At 40.6% G+C, this 23,237-nt stretch overlaps 1 protein-coding gene across 2 annotated transcripts in view; it reads right to left on the bottom strand.

Moving 5' to 3' along the window:
* Positions 1–3,959: 3,959 nt before the first annotated feature.
* Positions 3,960–23,237, bottom strand: part of dachd (dachshund d) — a 92,258-nt gene continuing 72,980 nt past the window's right edge. For both annotated transcript variants that reach the window (XM_067604047.1, XM_067604046.1), the window contains exons 7-11: positions 13,438–13,583; positions 11,469–11,616; positions 10,614–10,757; positions 9,629–9,697; positions 3,960–5,568 (exon numbers count right to left, since the gene is read on the bottom strand). In XM_067604047.1, coding sequence (XP_067460148.1) covers positions 5,531–5,568; positions 9,629–9,697; positions 10,614–10,757; positions 11,469–11,616; positions 13,438–13,583 — 545 coding nt within the window. In that variant the 3' untranslated portion in view covers positions 3,960–5,530. The remainder of the gene's footprint in view (positions 5,569–9,628; positions 9,698–10,613; positions 10,758–11,468; positions 11,617–13,437; positions 13,584–23,237) is intronic.

Genomic DNA, 23,237 nt, shown 5'->3' with positions numbered 1-23,237 from the left:
CATACAGTAGAGAAACATAGATACTTAAGAGGCAGATACTTCCCCCAGGAGAAACACAGAGCTAAAAAGAGGTAGTGTATATTGTATGAATAGTGTATAAGCGTAAATTCGTTAGGTGGAGTACTAATGTTGCTCCGTATCTGCTGGATTTATAAATTTCCAACTGTCTGCTAACAAGTTTGCTGTATCAACCCAAAAGGTGATAATATGTTGTAGAGTTGTGTTGACAGCTTGTTTCCAGCTAGCTTGCTGTGCTACATATCACAACCTCTTGACTTTGTACTACATTGTACATTGTAAATCACGTTAGTATAAAGTCAAGAGGTTGTGATATGTAGCACAACAAGCTAGCAAAGCTCTGTAAACAGCATCTGAAAAATGGCGTCTGCCGTACACTGAACTACTCTCCGGAGACTGAAAATGTGATCGCTGTTATTAGTCTTTAGAGCTATTTCTAAACAAACTAATATGACCGTAATCTTCGGGGCGAAGGAACACGTTACCCAGTGCAACGGTGTGACTAATTGGCATGTTTTTAATAGTTTTTGGACAACACCGGAGGTCTACGGCACAGAGGAATAAGATATATCAGGCTTTGGATACGCACACAATAGGCTACTTGTAAGTAGGATCAGTTCATTGTTGGTTTGGCTCTGTTGACAATCAGAAAAATATAGAACATCACCAGCCATATCCTTTAACAAAGTTTGAGGCGGCCAGTAAAGATGGAACTTGAAGTTGGACTTGGTAGCGTATCGATTTACCTGCAAACTTAAAGTGGTTATAATGAAGAAACCAGTGTAAGAATATTTAGGATGCTATTTAAATGTAATCTCTGCAAAATATTATATACATTTTCTAAAGCCTATCATATCTGCATATGTTTGTGTTAAGATCTTTATCCCCTCCAGCATCCCTGCTGTTTAACCATCACTTCAGTATAGCACTAGGGTAAGCCTTAAATTGGCATGCCACCCTCCACAGGGATCAATACTGCCAGCATCTGCCTGCATTAAAAAAAAAAATCCCTTAACAGTTAATTCCATCTTGTATTGTATCAACAGGGTATTATATTCCATACAATCTTGTGTAAATCAGTCTACCTTTCTTTCAGACCCTCTCCATCCAACTTGGTCCGAGACCTTTTTTTGCGTCGCCTTGTTGACATTAGAGAAGCACTGTGCTGAGACATTTCCATTCAAGAAACTTGTTGACATAGTTATCAGACATCAAAGAGCCTTGTGTCATTTTGAAAAGGCCTTATGAGAGTAATGGAGATGTTAAAGGGCGTGTTGGACCCAAATATCACAAAAGGATGAGAGGATATGAACAAGCTCTGAGTGAAAGACTGAAAGGAAAGAGAGCATAATAAAAAAAAAAAAAAAAAACCACTGAAACACATTCTCTAGAGAAAGAGAGAGAGAGAGAGGAGTGCTCGGCTCCATTTCCGCCTAAGAAGCGCAGAGTTAAAAGGTGGCCCCTGTACAAATGAAACTCAATTTCACGCCACATTATCCCTCCCTGTTCTCTTTCCTGGCTTTCATTTTCATTAAGACCAGAGACAATCATAAATTAATAATTACTGCCGAATGTCTAAGCGCACAGTCCTATAGCCCTCCCCTCGCCTCTGTGGGCTTCCATGTTCATGCTTGCAAAATGTTAATTTAGGTAATGTGGCCTGGCCCTTGTCAGATAAAACTGTTTTGTAGTTTCGCTAATACATAATGGTCTATCTGATTAGGTGACATTAGTCCTATCTTTCAGACTATCAGCCTGCACCTTCCTAATGTCTCTCCACAGACTCAGGGCACCGCTGAGTTATCAAGAGACATGCAATATTACTGCTTTCACTAAACGGCCATCACCTGGTCATGATTATGAGCGAGGAATTAGCTCAGTCAGGGTTAACAATGCAGTTGACACTATCCGGAAGTATAAATACAACTTCATTTCTCTCTTGAGAAACTTTTTGACCCTCAAAGTGTAAAAAAAAAAAAAAATCCGTCAGCGGTGTCTGGACAAATGTTTCCTCAGCTGGTCAAGCAAGCACAAAATAACAACAAAATTGTGCAATATGACATTAGGCAAACCAACAGTGAAATAAGAGGCAGGATCATGTGGAATAATCCCGTCTGGATGATGTCTTCGTGAGCACATCTCCAAGTCAAGCCAAGTAAATAAGGCACACAGCTCACACGGCTTTGAATAATGCAATCAGCATTGTGCTTTCCACACTACAGTGAAGAGAAATGCAACAACACAGCTATAATGCACATTTGGTATTTAAAGTCTTCATGCCTCATGGTCATATTTGTACTGAATTGAATTTATTACAAAATGTGCAGTGATATGAAACATGTAGCTGCAGGGCCTCGTCTCTCAGATGCCAGTGCAGAAAAAGGCATCAGATAGAGAAATAAACAGAATATCTGAGTAATAGCTGTGAACAGCCCACGTCTCACAAGCTCATTGGGAGTGAGCAGAGTGAATCTTTCACTGCAGCAAAAAAAAAAAGAAAAAAAAAATAGAGTGAAGGGGGGGGGCAATTGAGTCATTAAATGGATAAAGTGGACGTTTCTTTCACTCCAGAACGAGCGCAAGTTTTGAGAGGAGCCGCTAAAGTCAGTATGAGTTTGAACTCAACCAGAAGCATGGTTTCATGATTGATTGCCCTTTGTGTGTCATATTGTTCTTTCAAGGTTGATTGAAACTTTAACCTCATTTTTAATAAAAAAAAAAAAAAAAGAAGAAGAAGAAGAAAAGCTTGAAACATTTCAGGCCTTGAATTTTTACAATGCAGCATTGAATTATGCAGCAATCAGTCAATTATTCATCTCTGTGGCTGTGTTACGGCCATGCTTTAAAAAGCATGCAGAATGGGAATGGGCCAAGCATGCTGTGTCAACACATTTCACTCAGAATTGCTTACTAGAGAAATTTGTCTCTCAATGTCGATTTTGTATTTTTTTTTTATGCATTTTAAGAGCTGTACCTGTTACCGGTTGCTCTGAAATGATCCCTGTGGATAACTGTTGTGTCTTTAGAGCAAAACAAATAACGTCATTCAACAGCAGTCGGTGCAAATAATAATTACAAGAAAGCGAGGAAATCTGCATGAAGTGCCACAACAATGTCACATATACAAAACAGAATAATTTGATATAACTTCTTGGGCAACTCTGTATGTTGTTAAAGCAAATAATATGATGCATGAGCGTACAGCGATGTGCAACTGGTTAAATGAGTGCTGTTTATTTTATGGTGCTATATAGTGAATTAGTGTCATACACTTCAAAGTACACATGAAATAATTTATTTACAGTGAGCTCGGTAACACCCTCATTTACATACTTTAACTAGGATTAGCCTATGCATTTAAAAAAACACACTCACACGTGCAAGTCAAAGGGCACACGTACACTCACACACTCTCAATCATCACTCAGTGGAAAGAAAGGAAACTTAAAAGATATTCTCATCATTTGAATACATTTTTTTTGTAACCGCTATACAAAGAGAAGAACAATATGCTCATTTATTTTTAGTACAGTATACCTGCAATGTTTTTTTTTTAGGCCATACATACAGTAATACATAGAAATGAGTTAAAAGACTGAAGGTTGATTGTAAAGGTCTCGAAAAAAGAATACGCCAAAAACACAACAATGATTCAGAATCACAAAAAAAAAAAGAGCTGCCCCCCAACACTTGCCTACATTTGTATCAGATCATCTCGACTCTTTATGTTTGGCGGTCTCAGCGGTGATGATCTACAAGTTTATTGTGTAGGTGGCCTTTCCAGTATCGAGCTTTATCTGGAATGTTAAATCAGTGTCATGTGCAACTTCTACACCTCTGCACCGGATTCCTCAAAAAAAAAAAAAAAAGACACTCGTCAACAGAGGCACGGCACGGAAGTGTGTCCGAGAGCATCGGGCAAACACAGTTAACTCACATAGTTTATCATCAACATGTTAACTTTATTTGAATTTGAAGTACAATGAAGAGATGATTCGAGAAGCTATATAAGTTATCAGTGACAACAGACCTAGACACTCCATTGAGAACAAAAAGAACAAACACATTGTGAACATGGGACACTCCTCCTCTCCTGATTGTAACACATAAGGTCTAAACTGTTTTGCAGTTAAAAGGACTGACATCAGCTTATGTCTAGAGAATATACACAGGTGTTTCAGCACCGAAATCCAAAAGTCTTCAGGGAAAGTAACAGGAAAATGATAACTTATTATGAAAGTTTTTTTTTTTGTTTTTTTTTTACTCCATCAGGATATCATTAAAAAAAAGAAAAAGTCTGTGTACAAGGGTTGAACAGGGATTTGAGCAATGTAATTAAATGGCGTTGAGTTTTGAAAAGTTGTGTCATGACTGATTGTTTCGGTTTCTCAAGCTGACACGTGATCATAATTAGTTTGCATTATTTTTTTTTAAAAAAGCATTGAGAGGTGCTGATTTTTGAGTGTCTCATGACAAAAATGTACAGTAAATTCCAAGAAATATTACCTCTGTTACAAAGATTACAGTACTATTGACAGCAAAAGTCTTCATTTGAAAGTGAAATGTTTGATAATTATGTTTTCAAAATCATTTGGGCTTGAGTGAGTCAACCCTAGTATTTGTTCAGCACAATATAGGATTTATTAAATATCATAATTCCAGGACAAACATTTACATGCCTGCATGCTTTCTCACCAAAAAATGGCAGCTATAGGAAAGAATGATGGCTCAGAAATAGAACAAAACAAAACTGTAGGTTTATATAAATGGTGGTATTGTTTGCCTAATAGCTCTACTGCATACACAATACCTCTTAACGTTATATACACATACCTTATCAATCCACTCGGGTTCGATAGTGAGTTTTCCTATCATTATCATCAGATCTTGTATGTACAACAATGGTAAAAAGGAAACTTGATTGTATTGTCATCTAATTTAGAAAACATGAAAATCAAACATCAGTCTTCTCTTTTGATGAACACATGGATAGATTCACTTTTTTTTTTTTTTCTCCTCCTCACAAGGTTCATCTCCACGTGTCATTTTTTTGCTTCTCAAAATTCAATTTGAAATACAAAAACAAAACTTCAGTCGGATTTCTTTTTCAAAGCTTTCTCGCTGGCTGAGATACAGTATAAAAATCTTCAGTGCTGTGAATTTATGGGCTATTACCAACAGTGTACCATGGGTACATTTTTACTGTGCTCAATATATATGTTTATCCTTCACGTTGGCCAAACTGTTACGTCAAAAGCCGCTCTATCAAACTTTTTAATGTTGGCCTCTGTGAGAAAAAAAGGACTTCTTACTCTACATTCAGACACAACATCCTCCAGCATTTGGGTGAACACAGCAACATTTCCATTGAACTCCTACAAGCAGCTTGACTTCTTTCCACTACTAAATCAGCCTGGATAAGGGCTCTTGAGAATCTTCATGGATTTTCTTTTCTTTTTTTTTTTCTTTCCTTTTTTTAAATTTTTATTTCCTCCAGCTCCTCGCAGCCTTATCAGTACATCACTGTGGTTTTCAGGAACAGTCTTCCATCTGCAACAGAGGACACACAGGAGCCAAAGATTAGCCAACAGCTAACATCCTGCTGACGCAAATGCACTGTTCAGGATGTGATTGTTGATGAAACGTAACTTCAAAATGTTGCCCTCTAGTCTTTCGATTTCAGACGCATTACTATGGATTTAAAAACCGATATAAGGACGAGATAAAGTGAGAAACTGTGACAAATATGATTAAACATGATGTACAGTAATAAAGAGAAAAATACAGATTCAACAAATAGAAGCAATGATCATGTGTGAACTATGCCGTTTATTGGATTATCCTCAAAACAGTTAAATCTTTGTATTTAAGATCCTATACATCACATCATTCAGGATATAATCACACTGTAAAATGCATATTTTATTACCGACAAGGCACACACTGTAAAAGCAGCTATGGTAAGCACTCAAAGGCATCAGAATTGCATGCCACATGTGTTTAAGACATCTCTACTGATACGCTTGTTTGAACATAATACTGCACTCATGATGTAGAGCTCTCTCTAAGTGACATTTCCTGCATGGAAATAGTGTTTATTGAAAACGGCAGACATTCCTCTGCCACGTTATCTCCAGACACCTCTAACCTAACGAGCTTTGTCCATTTTCAGCGAACACTCTTGTCTGAGTGTTCGCCTGAGCGAGCAGAGGCTGCTGCGACGCTGAGCTGGTAAAAGCATCTGTTAGGCACAGCTCAGGAGCACGTTTGACGTTTATTACCTTCACATTTCCGCCGCTGGAAGAACGCTACAGTAATGCCTTTAAGAAGCACACCTCTCTATGGCAGCGCGTCTAAATAATTCAATGTTAAAGACAAACGCACACAAAGACGTTTAGCAGCGCAAGTTGTTGGACATGACACAAGCCGCGCAGGACATCAGAGACGACGCTTGATTCCTATTCTACAGAGACGTGGAGGATACACCTGGTTACAATGTCTAACAGTATGTTTACCTCTGCTGGCACACACAAGCTTTCAGCATCAGATTATTGTCTATAATTTAAAAAATTCTGATTTTACAGCTCAGAATTTAAACTTGTTTTTGTTGGATTTGAAATCTGCACCTCTTAAAATATCAATATTTTATCAATTAAGTCTTGTTCTCCCTTCCAGCCAGTGTTTTATGTATTGTTGTGCATTGAGAGAGGAGAAAACAAAGGCATGTTGTGTATGTGTTTCTGTGTGTGTGTGTGTGTGTGTGTGTGTGTGTATGCAGTATGTGTGTGTTGTGGGGAAGGGTGAGGGGGGGGTTACAAACACACAGGCTAATTACCCAGCACTGCCGTAGGTCTCAAAGGCATTGCACTCTGGCTGCCTCTATTCAAGCAACAACCACCAAGTTCTGTGTAAAAGTCATTACAGCATGAATGCAGCGCCACGAAGAACATAAAGCCGAGGAGGGGGCCGGCGGAGAGAACTAAGAGTGTGGGCCGGGATGCACAACTTGATACACACACACACACACACACACACACACACACATACATACATACACGCCTTTCAATAACAAGAGCAGATGAGACATCACACACACACACTCACCTCGCAGCCTGTCTGCCTGCTCAGATTCACAGTTGTGGTTAAGACTTTGCAGCATTTTTTTTTTTTTTTTTTTTACCTCTGATAGATTAAAAAAATCCTCATGAAAGACGAGGGATCGGTAATGAGGCTTGTTAAGCAAATGGTACCGATTCAAATTCGTTTTTTTTTTTCAAATCGGCGCGCAATATCAGCGCAAATGTTGAAACATCTGCTTTGCATACACGCGTAGAAAAATGTGGTGACGTCTTGACACGTTGTTTTATGAAAGACTGCCTCATTAAAATATGTTAAAACTTTAGTATTTTTATATTCAAATCAAGATGAAAAGTTCATTAAAGAGGATAAATATTTCATTAGATGCTAAATAAAACAAAGGGAATTTTTGGCTTCTCTCAGCATAAAATTCCTTTGAAAGATTAATTAATACATGTAAATTATGCAAATTATGCCCATGCAAATATTTTATGAAGACAATTAAGGGATCCATTAATTACAGTCTTTTTTGCTTCAGTGACATTCATTCATTTAATTTTAATTTCACTTTAACTGTTTTGATGTTTAATCTTGCAACAAAGAACTTTATCTCTGTGCACAGGGTCGTGTAAACTTGCCGAACACATCGAGTGGGAAGCGGCAGGGAACCAGAGAAGATACTGGGAGAGATATTCACATGCGCACCGTTGCCAGGCAGTACTGGCGAGGTACAGTCCCAGTAGCTTGTCTGCCTGTGAAAAGACCCACGTTCCCTCTTGGACCCGATTCAAAACACTGTAAAAGCAATTAATAAACACAGACTGTGTTAATATCGCAGAATTAGAGAAGTGTGACAAAAGACAAATAGAAATAATTAGTTCTCTAAAATTATGCCCTCATTATTTTTTCCCCCTCTCTCTCTCTCTCTCTCTCTCTCTCTCTTCCTCTCTCCCTCTCCCTCTCTCTCTCTCCCTCTCTCTCCATTCGCCTCCCTTAGGTTGGGAGTTGAGAATATACCAACACATTTCTCTCGGCTTTCATGCGAGTGATAGGCTTGTTTTTCCCCCCTTTGCTTGTGTAATTTATCAACATCATTTTTTGCCATTTGAGGTTAATTATACAGCGAGGCTTGCAGAGTAGAGCAGAGGAGACATGGGTGGCAGACAAATGCTTCTCTAATTGAACAAAAACACAAAGTGCAGACTGTTATTCAGTTTCCTCCTTCATTCAACTCTTCGAGGCAATGATCGGAGTGATTGAGAGACCAAAAAATTATATGTTCTATGGCCGGATGAACTCCATTTCTAACAGGGATAGATATAAAATCAAAACAAAAAAAGGAATCGGGACTATAAATATATATAAGCAGGACAATGGACGCTGTCACTATAAGTATAAAGCTTTTATCACATTTAATTTGATACAATTACACTACAAAGAGCCAGCTCTTCATATAAGTGTAAAATTAAAGTGGCTAAATATACTAATTTGGTATGAAATAGGGGGCTATAATTATGCTGTATCTGGAAGTTATCTTTGTATTTAAATGATGACATATGGATTTCCTTTTTTAGACATCAAACTCTTTCAGATCCCCACAGTGACTGAATGACATTTAATTAAGGAGGAGTCATCATTTCTCTTAGTACATTTTCTTTCTTTTTGCCCTTTCACAAAATATCAGTTCAAGTAGAATAATCAAACATTAAAGAGTTAAAGGGACCCAACTTATTCTTGCACACAAAGATGAATATTTTCCACTTTTCACAGCAAATTACACGGAGCATTTTTCGCGGATAAATTGGGACCTCTCCCGCTGATAAGGGCAATTCTGAGCAGACGCAGCTGAGGCGTATTAAAGGAAGACGTTCGAGTAATAATGAGGATATTCAACCTCTGCGAGGTGTCTTGTATCTGGGTAAACACAGATAGCAGACAGTCTACAGAGGTTATCACTAGAGCGCCCTTCCCCAAACACATACTGCACCCCCAAGGCTAACAAACAAACAAACCATTAAAAATGTACAAGGCTTATTCATAAAATGGATTGATTTGCCCCCTTTTATTACTATCAAAGGGGGGATTCCACTGCTTTTTGTGGTTTTATGACTCATTAGTGTTTCCTGAGCTGTAAACAAAACACTTCTTTCGTTCTTAGTCTGCAACCTTACTTAGTAGTTTCGTTATTTTACCAACTGTATTGCACATAGTTTTGTTCCCACAAATATGTGTTTCCTAAAAGCATCAGAGTCACTAAAAGTCAAGGAAAAAACAATATTATTTCTACAGAAAACCAATGATCTTGACCTAGTGCTGTGGCCCAGATGGTGAGCTGTATGCCTGAACAGCAGGCACAGAAACACTAATGTTCATAAACTGAAGCAGTGTGTGTGTATGTGTGTGTATGTGTGTGTGTGTGAGAGAGAGAGCAAGAGAGTGAAAGAGAGGAGGGGTGGGAGACTGAGAGAAAGAGAGCAAGAGTGAGAGCCAGAGAAAGAGAGAGAGATTTATTGTCTCATCTGAGCCCCTGTACCTTGTATTGTCCTTTCAGCATCTGTTCTTCCACTGCTGCGGTCACTCTCCATCTCAGGGGTCAGAGAGTCTGCAAGAGGAGAGGGATCACCACCGTTAAACATCCCTGACATCCACCTATCACAGTGCCGGTTTCACAGCATCGTTCATTCAAAACAAGAGGCCGAGCCTTCAAGCTATATCTCTCTGATGCATGGAAGTGAAGGTGTGTTTTGGATGAGATGTTGTGTTCTGTGTGATTATTATCAGCGGAGGGAAAAACATAACAGTTTGGTGTAATAACCCATTAAAAGTGAGATCCTGCATTCAAACGTTTGCTTAAATAAAAGTACAGAAGTGTAGTAGTGGTACAAATGTAGTGTCAGAAGTAAAATTGTACTTTAACTAAATATTAATAGTCTTATTTTTAGTCTGTTACTGGTCTAATAACTCGAACTAATACTGTACACTGCTGGTGTCAGACTCCACCAGTCAGCTGATGATAACACAGTCACTACACATGCAGATTAAGATCTTACGTACTTACTAATATATTAAAATAAACATATATTTGAAGGTAGCTCGTTCCTGTCTACTGTGCATCATATGCATCTGTGTAAAATCTTAACTTTGCAAACTAATTACAGTAATATCTCCAGCTTGTCACGTAAAAATAATGAACTGTATTAAAGTTTAGGTCTTGAGTAAATGTAATAGTTACTTTCAGCCTCCACAGTACTTGATTGACACTTCTTATAAATGCACACCACATGACTCAATTCGGCACATGATATTTGCCATGCAAAACATCAAAATATCAAATTATTACATCAAAATATCAATGAAAATATTAATCGACAATTGGTCGAATAACTGAGAAAATGAATTGCCAACTGTTTTGATTACTGAACAATCATTTTTCCAGCAAACATGCCAATCACTCTCTCTGTATCCAGCTTCTCAGATGTGAGGATTTGCCGCTGTCTGCTTTTCATATAATGACTGACCGTTGAGTGAACGCATGCTGTCAGTGGGCGAGGGCTGCTTGAGAGTCTGCTCAGCCTGCTCTCTCCTCTTGGATTCATACTCCAGAGCTTCTTGGAGTTTCCTCTTGGCCTTCTTCTCCTTCTTCAGACGCTTCTGGATGATTGCTAAGATGGGGAGGGGGGGGAGGAAACCACATTAACAATAAATAAGCTCTGGGACAAATTAGCGGAGCCTTATTTAGCCTTATACGGTCTGAAATCTGATTACTGTTGTGGTGGCTATCGTATTCTAGCAGGAAAAGATGATAATAAGGTCTCTTTATCTAGCGCTCTTTGATAGAAAAAAAGGAAATCAATTAAACCTTAATATTTCATAATATCTAAAGATTCTCCTTAAAAAAGAGAATCTGAGCAAATACTGACTGTGACTTACCAAACTGCTAGAGGGAGTTCAAGCAAATTGATACGTTTATTGGGATATTTTTCATGAATTTTTCTCATTAAACATAAACGACACAGTTAGCATATGAAGTTAATGCATTTAACATGAGACAGAGAGCAAATTTCTCTTAAGTTAATGCGTATTTCCAATTATGTGAACTGTCTAAGAGCAGGGAAACCGGCGCTAAGCAGATCACTGTAACCAAAGAAACACACAGCAGCTTACTGTACAGTATGTCAGTGTTTCAATAAGAAACATTAAACATGCATGCAGAGCTGTGTACGCACATTCAGGAGCTATCACGTCTACATGAGCGCAGGCCTGAACCGCCTTGTAAGTACAACACATTTACACACACACACACACACACACGCTCGCTCGCGTGCGCGCGTTTGACAGGGAGGAAACAGTGCCAGGTAGTCGTCAGGCGCTACCTCTGTTCTTCTGCTCCATGGCGAGCTGCTTCTCCAGAGTCTCCCTGAGCTCCCTCTCTCTGAACAGCTCCATCTTCAGCTCTGTCTTCTCCAGCTGCACCTGCTTCTCCTGAGCCCGTGCGTTGTCAATTGCCACTTTCAGTAGGCCCTGCACACACAGACACACACACACACACACATATCACAGAGTTGTACAAAAAAAAAAGGGGGAGAGGGGAGCAGGGGAAGAAAGAGAGTGATGTGGGCTATTTAAGAGCTTCAAGATGAAGTGACAGCAAACCACACTGAAAGTATGTCACAGCAGTTCTTTGTACTGCCCAGCCAAGAGCTGACTGCTGCTTCAGGATTCCTTTCAGGCGAATTACCACCTTTGCCGGTTCTTTTATCAGAGAAGATGTCATTATCTTTTAGCTCAACAGCTTACTTCACAGCTCAGCTCTGGTAACACGAACACAGATCTACCACAGTTTTTTTTTTGTATTAGTAGTTCTTAAAATAATTAATAATGATTGCTAATGTGAGAGTGCTGAGTATGTCTGACCCCTTTTGGTCAAAGGTGTGAAATACAACTGAGCATGAACATTACACTTTGGAGTTTTCTGAGGCAAAGCAGGAGAGAAAAAAATCCAAGAATGCAGCAGGAAACACTGAGATTTTGGTCAAAGCTTCAGTCTACTAAGAATTGGATAAAAAAAGGTTTATACAGTATAGGCAAGTTCAGCATCTTTAATCTTCAGGCTATCTCTATTTTCTTTTACACAGCTGACATTTATAACTGGATTGGTGTAAATATACAGAATCAGCCTCTGTAGCACATTTTCAAGCTCCTCACCCAGCGCAGCAGGAATGAATAATATGAATGACAAGTATCTCATCATGTATCAATTACATTACTGCCATTCCAAATATACTCCTGACAGTCCCGCATTGAAAGATACTGCGTTTTCACATGAAAGCAGTAAAGTGCAGCGGCCATTTTCATCACAATTATTCCCTATCCACATGCAATTATATCAAATGCGCTGGGCTATATCTTACTAATTGTTGATTCTTCTGACCCCAATTTATTCTAAGTTGCTTTATCTTCATTTTCTGCTTGGTTTCATTTTGTTGATTTGTATATAAATATTCAAGGCGACGATCATTATCAAAGATGACTTAGCGGAGTGTTGTGAGCTCACAACGGGTTTACTTGTGGCTTTCTAATTACCGCGCAGAGCCAAAAGAGAGGCAGGACTCTGATGCCGGTGGTACGAGTGCAATGAGAAGGGCAGCAGTGTGCACACATCATTACACTCAGACAGACGGCAAATACATTCATCTTTCTGACTGAGGGTGTTTGAGCTGATGCCTGTGTGTCTGTGTTGATGGGTATTGTAAAGGTGAGCAGGTTTACAGATGTGCGCAGCTGTAGTCCTAATGTAGCTTTTGAAAAGATGGCCGTAATTATATTCACAGGAAGTCTGACGTTATTTCAAAAGAAAACCATTGCTGACCGCTGGAAGAAGATGAGACATACACAAGTCTTTATTGACAAAGTAAAATACTCTGTATGCCCAACCATCAACCCTGACCTCCACACTCTTACTTTTCATAGCAATCTAAGGACGTAACACTACTTCCTGCTAAAGATGTTTTAATGCTATTTGAGCTAAAGTCGAAGAAGACAGTCTTAGTTTTAAAGCAACTACATGTAGAATTTGAAAAAGTTCAATTTTGGCGTATAAACTGCACCAGGATTTTCTCATTATTCAATCAACACAAACCTGTGGCATCAGAATCATTTCTACATGCAATAATCACATAAAAAATTTGACACATAGTGGCTTTAAAAGGCCTGAATACATGGTTTTAAAGGTATAGAGTAAATAAAAACTTCTGGCTCCTTCTGTTGGAGGCAGTTGTGTTAAAATGTGCTAACTCTGTCTTGTTATGAGGCCACAACTCTTGTCAGAGGACAATACTGTACCTGTATGTTGGTGAGGAGAGTCTCTATTGACGACAAGCCATCTGGGAAGAGAAAGGGTGAGGGGAAGCCAGGAGGCAGAGCTTGTCCGGCCAATGACAACCTCTCATAGCTGTCTCTTGCTGTTGGGGTGCACATTGGGTTGTCATCTGCAAAACAAGTAACACAATGAAAATGGATTAATCATTCATACAAAAAAACATATGTAAAACTTTAAGAACATGTTTTTGACAACTCTGACACATATTGACCCTGACTCGAATTGACCAGAAGTGATGACTGGGTCTGTATTGATTTCCAGCAACCAATCCCAGCTCTCTCTTCTCCTCTTAGAAATATAGTGGACTGGGCCCTTAGAGATTCCTTTGTATTGCTTCTCCTCAAGGCCTGAGTGTGGGGTTAAACAATATCAACCAGGACATAAATCCAGCTTCCCCCCATTTAAGAGATGTCATGTGGACACCAAAATCAGAAGCAGGCCCGCAGTTCGACCCCAGAGGCTCGGGCTTCCTTTGTGTATGCACGCACGGGTGCCTGTCAAACCCAAGATGACATCATCCTCCATTCATCACCGGCAGAGGGGTAGGGCCCTGCCATCTGCTGTCCAGCCTCTCCACCAGGCCTCAGAGGAGGAAAGAGGAACAGAAGAGGGAGGGAGAGAGGCAGGAGGCAAACATAGACACAGATATGGCCCGGTCAAACTAAAACAGTATGTCAGACACTGCCGTTTGTTGCCCCATCAGATCTGACACATGTTTTTGTCCGATGAGTTTTTATCAAGCCAGCAATTTGTAAGTGCAACCATCTTGCAGGGAGACAGTTTATTAAACACATCCAGTCTAAAAAGATCACCACAGGAAGTCTGCACCATCAGCTGTTTAATTGTTAATTTAATGAAAGGGGGGAAAAGTTTTATTTGTAACGTGGAACCCTGGCTGTGTTGTGCACAGCACCTCTCTGCTCTCATCCAGTATTCATATCTGTTTATGTGGCAGGCTGAATCTTGTACAAACAGCGAGTGGAGCTGAACAGCCCTGCCTCTCCCTCCCATCAATATTCACCAACGCCAGCCAAATGCTGGGAACAGCTGGTCCTACATTAATTAGTTTAAAGTATTTATTTCACCCATCCTCAGAGCAGATTGAGCAAAAACATTGGAGATTATTTCAAGCATCTGCAAATGCCCTGGAAACATCTACGCGCCAAAAGTCGAGTGTTAGGATTCACAGTTTGGGTTTGTAATTTGGAGAACGTTTTTTTTTTTTTTTTTTTTCTCTCTGAGAGGAGAAGATGGTGAAATATGCACCGCTGGTCCGTGGAGAGAGTAAACAACCTTTCTCCTTTTTCAGATGGAGTTCACTCCTGTTGATTAATTAGAATGGATGGTTGCCTAATGGATTAAAATTTGTTTATAATTTGACTTCATAAAAATAATGAATTGCCTACTTTTAAGAAGCCACTCCTGTGGTAATTTGTTTTGTTTGGTGCAGTCCTGTCTGCATTTTGAGGTGGGCGTCGTCGTGGAGATATAAAATGCACTCTGCTTATACAGTGGCACAACATGAAAGTCCCATTTTATCTCAATAAAATAACTAATCAAAGATCAAAAGCATTACAGTTGGCTCCAGCTCAGGTTGATATAGATGTATTGCATGCATTATGTGCATGCATCACCCACCTCCAATAAAATCACCATAACAACTAGAGACGTTAGTAGACCTCGGGGAAAGGTCTGCTGTTGTAGCTTTGTAATTGATTTGTACTGTAGGCACTTTGTCCCTTATTTAGAGTTGGCATTAATCATAAATCATTGCTTTAACAAACTCCGGCTTTCCACTCAGCAGGCCTCCCCTCAACACAATGTTGGATCACACAGAATATTTGATGGCTTTGTTGCAGGGGAAACAACCTGTCATGCTCTGGGAAAAGCAAACAGCGTGTTTTGTTCGACAGACTCCAACTACCGTACAGCACCTCTTGTCAGATAACATTTCCACCAGGAGCTATTCATAAATACCGGCACTTTCAAAAAAAAAAAAAAAAAAAAAAAAAAGGGAAAATAAATGGGAAGCTAATAAGTGACTAATTCAATCAATATAATCAAAACTGGCTTAATGAAACTCAAATGTAAATTCCAGTGGAACATGATCTAGATCTGTGGTTTATATGCTTCTAATGGTATCGCCCCCACTTACTCACCCCCCCCCCCCCCCCCCTCCCCACTTCCCCCCACCCTCTCTTTCTTGGTGCCTGGCTGCAAATGCTGGCATGTGTTTGCATGTTTATTTCTCACCATCGCTTCAGAATCATTGACTTCAACTTAATTACAGCGACAGGCGTTGGAGTGATGGGGGCCGGTGGAATGGAGTGCTCTGTTTCCAGGTGATATTTCTCCACTAGCAAGGCTGCCAACAGCAGCTGTGACAGCCTCTTGTGCTTACCGTACGGTAAAGGTACAGTTAAGGCCCCGACTATGAAATACTGTGTGGAAAAACACTCGCAGGTCACCCCTGTCACAAATAACATTTCATGCACAACTGTTTCGGCGGATAATAGGAGCCACAAATAAAAATGGGACGCTGTAAATACAATGCATTCTGAATGAAATGCCATAATTTAAAACAACGCCCCCCTCCTCTCTCTGTCCTCCTCCTCCACCCTGCTCTCAATAGCTGCAGAGGGAGTCCTTGACAGTGTGCTAGCAATGATGAATCACCTATCCAGTTAATTTTCTCACTCCTCATGTGTTGTGCTGCTAAAACAGGGGCCTAGGAATTGACTTGACAAACTATGAATGTAAAAAATATCACTTGGAGGGATCTGGGCTTATCTCCAATTTACATGTTATTAGATTTGTGTTGCAAGCGGCACTTGGACCTAGCAATGCTGAGGCAAAAAAAGATGGGGCACATGATAACCAGAGATAAAACATGTCTAAAACCCACTTGAAAGCCTTTGAAATATTTGATGGAAAGTCGCAGAGAATGGAGAGAAGCAGGGGAAACTGGCCTGATTTAAAATGTGACAGACACACATTGCAATCTGTGGTAAATCTAGAAGAAACCTTGGGAAATTTAGCTGCAATCTCTGGATAAATAGCTGTAATTGACCTTGGGAGTTGAAAATGTGCCATATGTTTCTGGTTCCTGTGTTTGAAACTGGGTCCCTCAGGACATTTCAGCTGAGTCCTCACACGAAGGCAGTGTGAGAGGGAGGAGAGGAAGATACAGAAAGACACACAAAGAGAGGGAGAGGGAGAGAGAGAGAGAGAGAGAGAGAGGATGGCAGGAAAGAGAGATAGATGGTCGAAGACAGAAGATGGATGGATAGATAGGTGAGGCAGAGTCTGAGGAAGAGGAGGCCGCAATAGAATGGGTGTGCAAAGAATGAAAGACTGACAGAGAGGAAGAGAGATAGGAGAGAGAGGGGAATGAGAGAGACAGAGAGAGAGAGAGAGAGAGAGAGAGAGGGAGAGCAGAGGTACATTTGGCTGGCCAGTCAGTGTGATATATTGACAGGTGAAGCCTTTGTCCTTGCAAACCTGTGTTCCTCCCAGCAGGAGAACTGAATGCTAAACCTGGAGATTGTCAGCACAGCCAACACAAAGCAAGGCACCGCTTTCCGCTGCACAATTACATTTGATTTGACCTGCCAGGGCTGCGGAGAAACCAGCCTCCTTCAAATGGAGTAGTTATGACCTCTCGGACAGCCATTAGCAGCTAACACAGCATTATTCCACCTGCACTTAAAGCGCTGGATTTGGAAAAATCTTGTCAAGGGAAATATCTGTCTTGTGGTACAAATGCAGTGATGCAGAGCTGGGGGAGAAAAAAAAAAAAAGTAGTTGCATGCAATTTGAGCACTTAAAAAACATGAGCTTATCTTGCAAATGATGTCTGCACTCTGAAGGGTCTCTCAGGCAAAACAAATTCAGTCTTAACTGTATGAGAGTTCTAAAGCTGTTCTGTGAATGTTGCGAGCTTATTTTAAATAACTCCAGGTATTGTTTTGTGTCTCTTCCGACCTTTAAAAAGTAGGATTTCCAAGTGTTAATAAAGGCTGACTTGAATTTATTCACAGAAACATTGAAGATGATAGTATATAATCCAACTACTGGAGGGTTAGATTGCATTGCAGGGCACACTTTTCTTAAAAGTAAGTAAAGAACGTGCAGGGACGTACTGCGAGGATGTGTGTGATGATCCATATGAGACAGATTCCTTTAGAATGACTATCACTTGCATATGTTGTGCATATGTGTGCGTAATGCGCTGCGTGCATTGTGAAGAGAGAGAAAACATACATGCACGCAGAAGAAAAAAAAAAACACAAAAAAAAAAAGAAACACACACACATACACACTCATTACACACACACACACACTGCACACACACTAATGTGCCCTCATCACATTTAAGCTAATTTCCTTTTCATCACGGAGAGAGGAAAATGAGTGTTTGCCCCATCCCTGCTGGGGGACAAAGTCAAGAGCCCCGGTCGGTTTGGGCTAGATTAACAGGTAACATTTGGCTCCCACTCTCTTATCACAGCATGAAAATCAAACCGCGTGTTTTCCTCTATCGCTCTCTCCTTCTCCCCTCCCTAATGTTCCCTTCACTTAGAGATGAAATCGCTTGCTGCACAAACCCATTTGGAGAGAGGAGAGAAGGTGAGCAGGATAATCAGGCTGGCCACTGGTCCGTGTTTCCTAAATGCTCTCCAAAACATTACTGTGCACAGGCATAAAATTAGCGCCGGGACCTTAAAATGTTGACATTTAGCATGACTTTTTGGAGAGTGACACCCTCATATTTTCTTGTAGGATATCATTAAATTTCAACTGCCCTATGGCTGTGCCTTTCCATTAATAACCAATTCAGTGTGTCACTTCTCTCCCTCTCTCGCTCTCTCTCTTGCCACCTTTTTAAAGTAATGAGTCCATTGCTTTGCCTTAATAAATTGAATCGTATTCTCAAGGCCATATGAAGATAGAGCCACAGATGGACAGGCTGCATGGAGGAAATAACCATAAATCCTTTACTGTCAGAGAGGCAGTCTGAGGTGACAAAAGAAGACAATTGCGATGCTCAATTGGGATCACACTGAGATTACAAAAGGCACAATGAAAGGTTGATTCTCTCTGTTAAAACTGCCATTTCCTGGCATGGATGAAGAACATGTCTTTATGGCTTTCATTGGTGAGAAAATACCCAATTATAATCAAATTTAAGAATCTAATCATGCATGAAGATTACAATACTGACAGATGATCCTCCGTAATATTCTGCAATGTATATTATGTATAACATTACCAACAGCAGAGAAAATTATGAACTACAAATTGTGCTTTTGGAGCATAGATTATGATATTATAGTGCAAATGATTAAAGCGGGTTTCATCATTTGTTTAACTGGAAAAGAAGAAGAGAGAGAGAGAAAAAAAACAGAGAGAAAGAGAGAGAGAGAGAGAAATGGAAACAGAGCAAGCAAGAGGCAAGGGAGCAGAATCCATGTTGACTTCCATTCAGGAGGAAGATATCTTGTCTTTTTATGCGGCCCATGTCATATTTATTGCATAAAGGTCAGAGTGTTCATTTGTTCAAAGTCAGCGTTTTCCCTCTCTCCTCTCCTCCATGTAATAAATGCAGGGGCTATGTCATTATCGGACCTCTGAGGATTACAGGCTTGGCTGACTGTGATGACTGCATAAAAGCATACAGGACTTTTGTTTCTGCCAGCGCGCACCTTCAAATGAGCTCTTAAAGCGAACAGTACTGGAGACAAAATGGCATTTTGTAGAGCGGCGATCACGGTTACGGTGGTCGAGACAGAACCAGAAGTGGAGGGGGTCGGGGGGGGGGGGGGGGTGAGGTGAGGTGATTAAAGGTTAGAAATCACAAAGCTAAATCCATGACCTTAGTTTTTAGTTAAACCAGGAGAGTCAGTTAAGAGAAGAAAAAAATAAACCTGTGGGTCAGAAAAGAAAACGACAGCCAGGCAGACTGGAATAGATTTCTGTAAATTCGCCTATTGACTATGAGCCTAAACTGTCAGGCAGATAGTACTCGCAGAAGGACATTATAGTGAGGCACTTTGAAGGTGTTTAGATTGTCTCTGCATATTGACCTCCGTTGACCAGGTCCATTTATTGACAGAAGAATCCCAGAGATTAAATTGGCCTTGGCTATTGATTGGGTATTTTGCCTGAATCATTCTCATTTCAGAAGGGGATCATTTGTACTGTATACCCCACTAATCTCTCTGACCCACTAATCATCAAGCCATTTATTTTCTCACTCTTTGTTTAGTTCTCCTTTGTTTAGCATTTATTAATTCATTAGAGCAACTTCTCATGCAGCTTAACTTAGACAGTGACTGGGGAGTCCTGTTTCTACCCGATAGCAATGTGCATTCCAGTAAAATATGCCACTGAATATGCACCCAACATCACAATACACATGCCAATTACATATTGATAATTAAGCATTCAAACAAACAAACAGAGAGGAAATCCCCCATAATCACCAGGTTTTAATGGAACAAGTATTAGCTTGGTGTGGTTGGCCAGATAGCCTGCTGCTAGATCAGAGCGTCGCTGAGTTTGGGAAGGGGGGAGGAGGAGGGAGGGGAGGGGGTGGGGGGGGGGGGGGTACAGGGGAGACACATTGGTGTCATTGCCTGGAATTGCAATCCTACAGGGAGAGGCTCTGCCGTTCTGTCGCTGCCGAGCGAGCGTCGACGACGGCTGGCGCTAATCCAGACTGGATATACTGAGCTGCTTTTAAATGACGATGAAAGAACAAAAGAGGAAGTGGGAAATGTAAACTTTAAAAGGCCTGGCTTAGGAACACTTGCTCTGTGGCTGCCTGGTGTAGAAGCTCAAAAATGGATGCAAATCCATTAGTAGTCCTGGTTTCACAGTTATAAAAATACTTAAGGGGTTTTAATGGGAGCGACGTGTTAAACGTGTGGAAATCTGTTTTGATAACATTATTCATAACACTGGCTTTGCGCTGTGTGAATTAATAACACTTCATTTACAGACGGAAGAAAGCTGGCTTGGTATTTCCAGTTAAAGAGATTAATTTTTAAACACCTAATTGACAGGCTGGGGTTAGGCAGGATAAGCAACAGACTATAAGGCTGCAGCTGCAAAGTCAAGGTGACTGGAATACTCAGAGAAAGGCTTTCAAAAAGCAGAATAGAGAGCAGAGAGGGAGGGAGTGAAGAGAATTAGTCCTCAAGCACTTTTCCCTCCGCCCCCTATTCTTCCTCTCTTTATTAGGAATGATTTACTTTCTCAGTGAAAGGATATAAAAGCTCAAGTATAGCAGCGTAATTATCGCAGAGTAGAAAATTTAAAGGTTTGACTCACAATGTCCTCAAGTCAGCTAGCAGACTGCCAGGCGATAAGAGTGACTGTGTTCAACACCCGGCATCCAATTGGTTGTGTTTTATGGGCTTTGCCAAGGAAGAGCACACAAACAGGCACTCGGCTCTGCAAGTCTGTAAACATGATGGACTGTGGCAAACTACTAGGGCTGGTGTTTACCTTGGCAGAGCCTGGCCCTGGCATGTCAGTAGCATCACTTAATTACTGTTTACATGCAAATATTAAATTATACAAACAACCCCACAGAAATGTCTCCAAAAGTACAGAAATACATATTCAGGGTCAACCTTATCTGTCTGCAACAGTTGCCACTGCTAAGATATGTATTGTTTTGAATCACAAATTTTCCCGCATTGTACATAATCTTCATAATTGTTTAATGCCGTTGTCCAAGGGCGTTCGGGTAAATATGCTCCCATGATCTGCATAATAGCAGATGCTCAGATATGTAAAACGCACCTTGTGTTTCACGGAGAGCGAGAGGAAAAAAAAGAAAAAAAAGAAAAAAGAAGGTTATTGTTCAAAACAGTTTTTATCAGGAATAAGGACTGTGATCATTAATGTCTCCAGTCAAGACCGATAGATGATTGCTTTGATTGCAGACCTGTTTTCCTGACAGTCCAGAGCAGCATATATAGTAGAGCACTGATGCCTACTGTGCATCTCTGGTATGGCTGAGTAAAGCACTTGTTCATTTGCAGTGAAGGGTAACATGAAACAGGCCTCAGCCTTCTGATGGACAGGGAGATTTCACCTTCGCCAGTGAATGATAATGCATTATTAAATTTGCCTCTCTGCTCACTAGATACACTTAGCTGACCACAGCATATTTATCTCCCCATCCGAGGCTCACGTCTTGGCAGGAGAAAGCATTCTGTCACTTTTGAGGCATTTCAAAGATTAAAAAGAACCTCTCTCTTTTCAACGTCCCTAAAAGCATCCCCCCTTTTCAGTGAAATGTGATTAGCAGGAGATGGTGTCACGCAATGGAACATTCATGAGGGGGAGAACAAATATCCAAATGAACTCCCATGTCCTCGAGGAATAGCCCCTCTCTGCACCATCAGCAATCTCTCTCTCACATGGGCCGGGGAAATTTGATTGATCCTCTATTGAATTATTTTTTTGCACTCTTTCATTTCAACAGGACGCACTGACAAGTTGTTTGATCATAAAGCATTATTGTCTGCCAAGTCACATTTCAGGGTTGTGATGGCTAATGATCTTGCCTCCTGACTTAGGGAAAGTCAGGTAGTCAGCATGTGTTTGAAGCTTGCAACGCCAAGGACATCGGGAGGACTGAACAAAACACTATGCATTAAAGTCAGAAAGATGAAGAGAAGGAGCTTACACTGAACATATTGAACTTTTAATGATACTGAGCTGAGATACCATCAATGTCAGTGAAATATTTACACCGCAAAAAGAGCACAAAACTGATGCCGAAACTTTCGCCTGACCCAAAGTCCCCAAACTTCCTTTTTATCATTGCAAATGCTTATGCAAAGATGGAGCAGAACAAAGACTACAAAGACTAGAAATCACTTTTTTGTCTTTTTCATCTTTTTTCAAACTATATCCCCCCCTGAACCCCCACCCCCTCTCTCTACATGAGCCCATCAGCATCCACAGGCCCTTGCCCAAAGCGGTTGTATGGTAATAGACTGTGACACTGGTACCTGCTCCACTTCTCCATCCAGACTGTAAACTGGGACTCTGGGCAGCATCTTGACACAGAGAGGGCATGGCAAATCAGCTTTGTCCATTGTGGTCACACCGGGACTCGATGCATCAACGATTGCTGGGTTGATAGCAGGTATGAAAGGATGCACCTCTAGGTGACATAATACACCATAAGCATCCATTTGTGCTTGGGAGGACATTATGAGTGCATCTCCTGTTGTGTCAACAAGGATATATAACGTTTACCGGCCAAGTGCCAATATCGTATTACCGGTGAATCACCCCGCTTTTAAAATATGGTTTACAGAATCAGTTTACATACTGTAGTTGCCTCTGACTCTCCTGTCAGGCGTTTTAGCTCAGCGTAAAAGAGATGTGGCATGTTTAACTGCAGCGGGAGGGCTGAGGTAAAGTGGTGAAATTTGTTGTTGGCAAAATGCTTAAACTGCCACATGGTATTTACAGAGACTCTTATACTTCGATGTACATACATATGGCTTGTGTTTCAAACACCTTTTCCCCAAGGAAATAAAATGATGTCAAGTGTTTGATGTCCAAAGTGAGTTTACAGCCAAAGGCTTCCGTACCTTTCAAATTTCCCCTTGTTTGTCAGCTACCTGCTGTTTCACGAGACAGAGGCTTGTCGGAAGCTATCGCCACAGACTTTCTGTTTGAAGCAATTCAATTAGTCACATGTGAGATAACACTTAGCTTTCTACTCGCCTTT

The sequence above is a fragment of the Thunnus thynnus genome, chromosome 11, assembly GCF_963924715.1.
Source record: "Thunnus thynnus chromosome 11, fThuThy2.1, whole genome shotgun sequence".
In the NCBI taxonomy this organism is placed as follows: Eukaryota; Metazoa; Chordata; class Actinopteri; order Scombriformes; family Scombridae; genus Thunnus; species Thunnus thynnus.
This window is presented reverse-complemented; position numbering and strand designations above follow the sequence as displayed.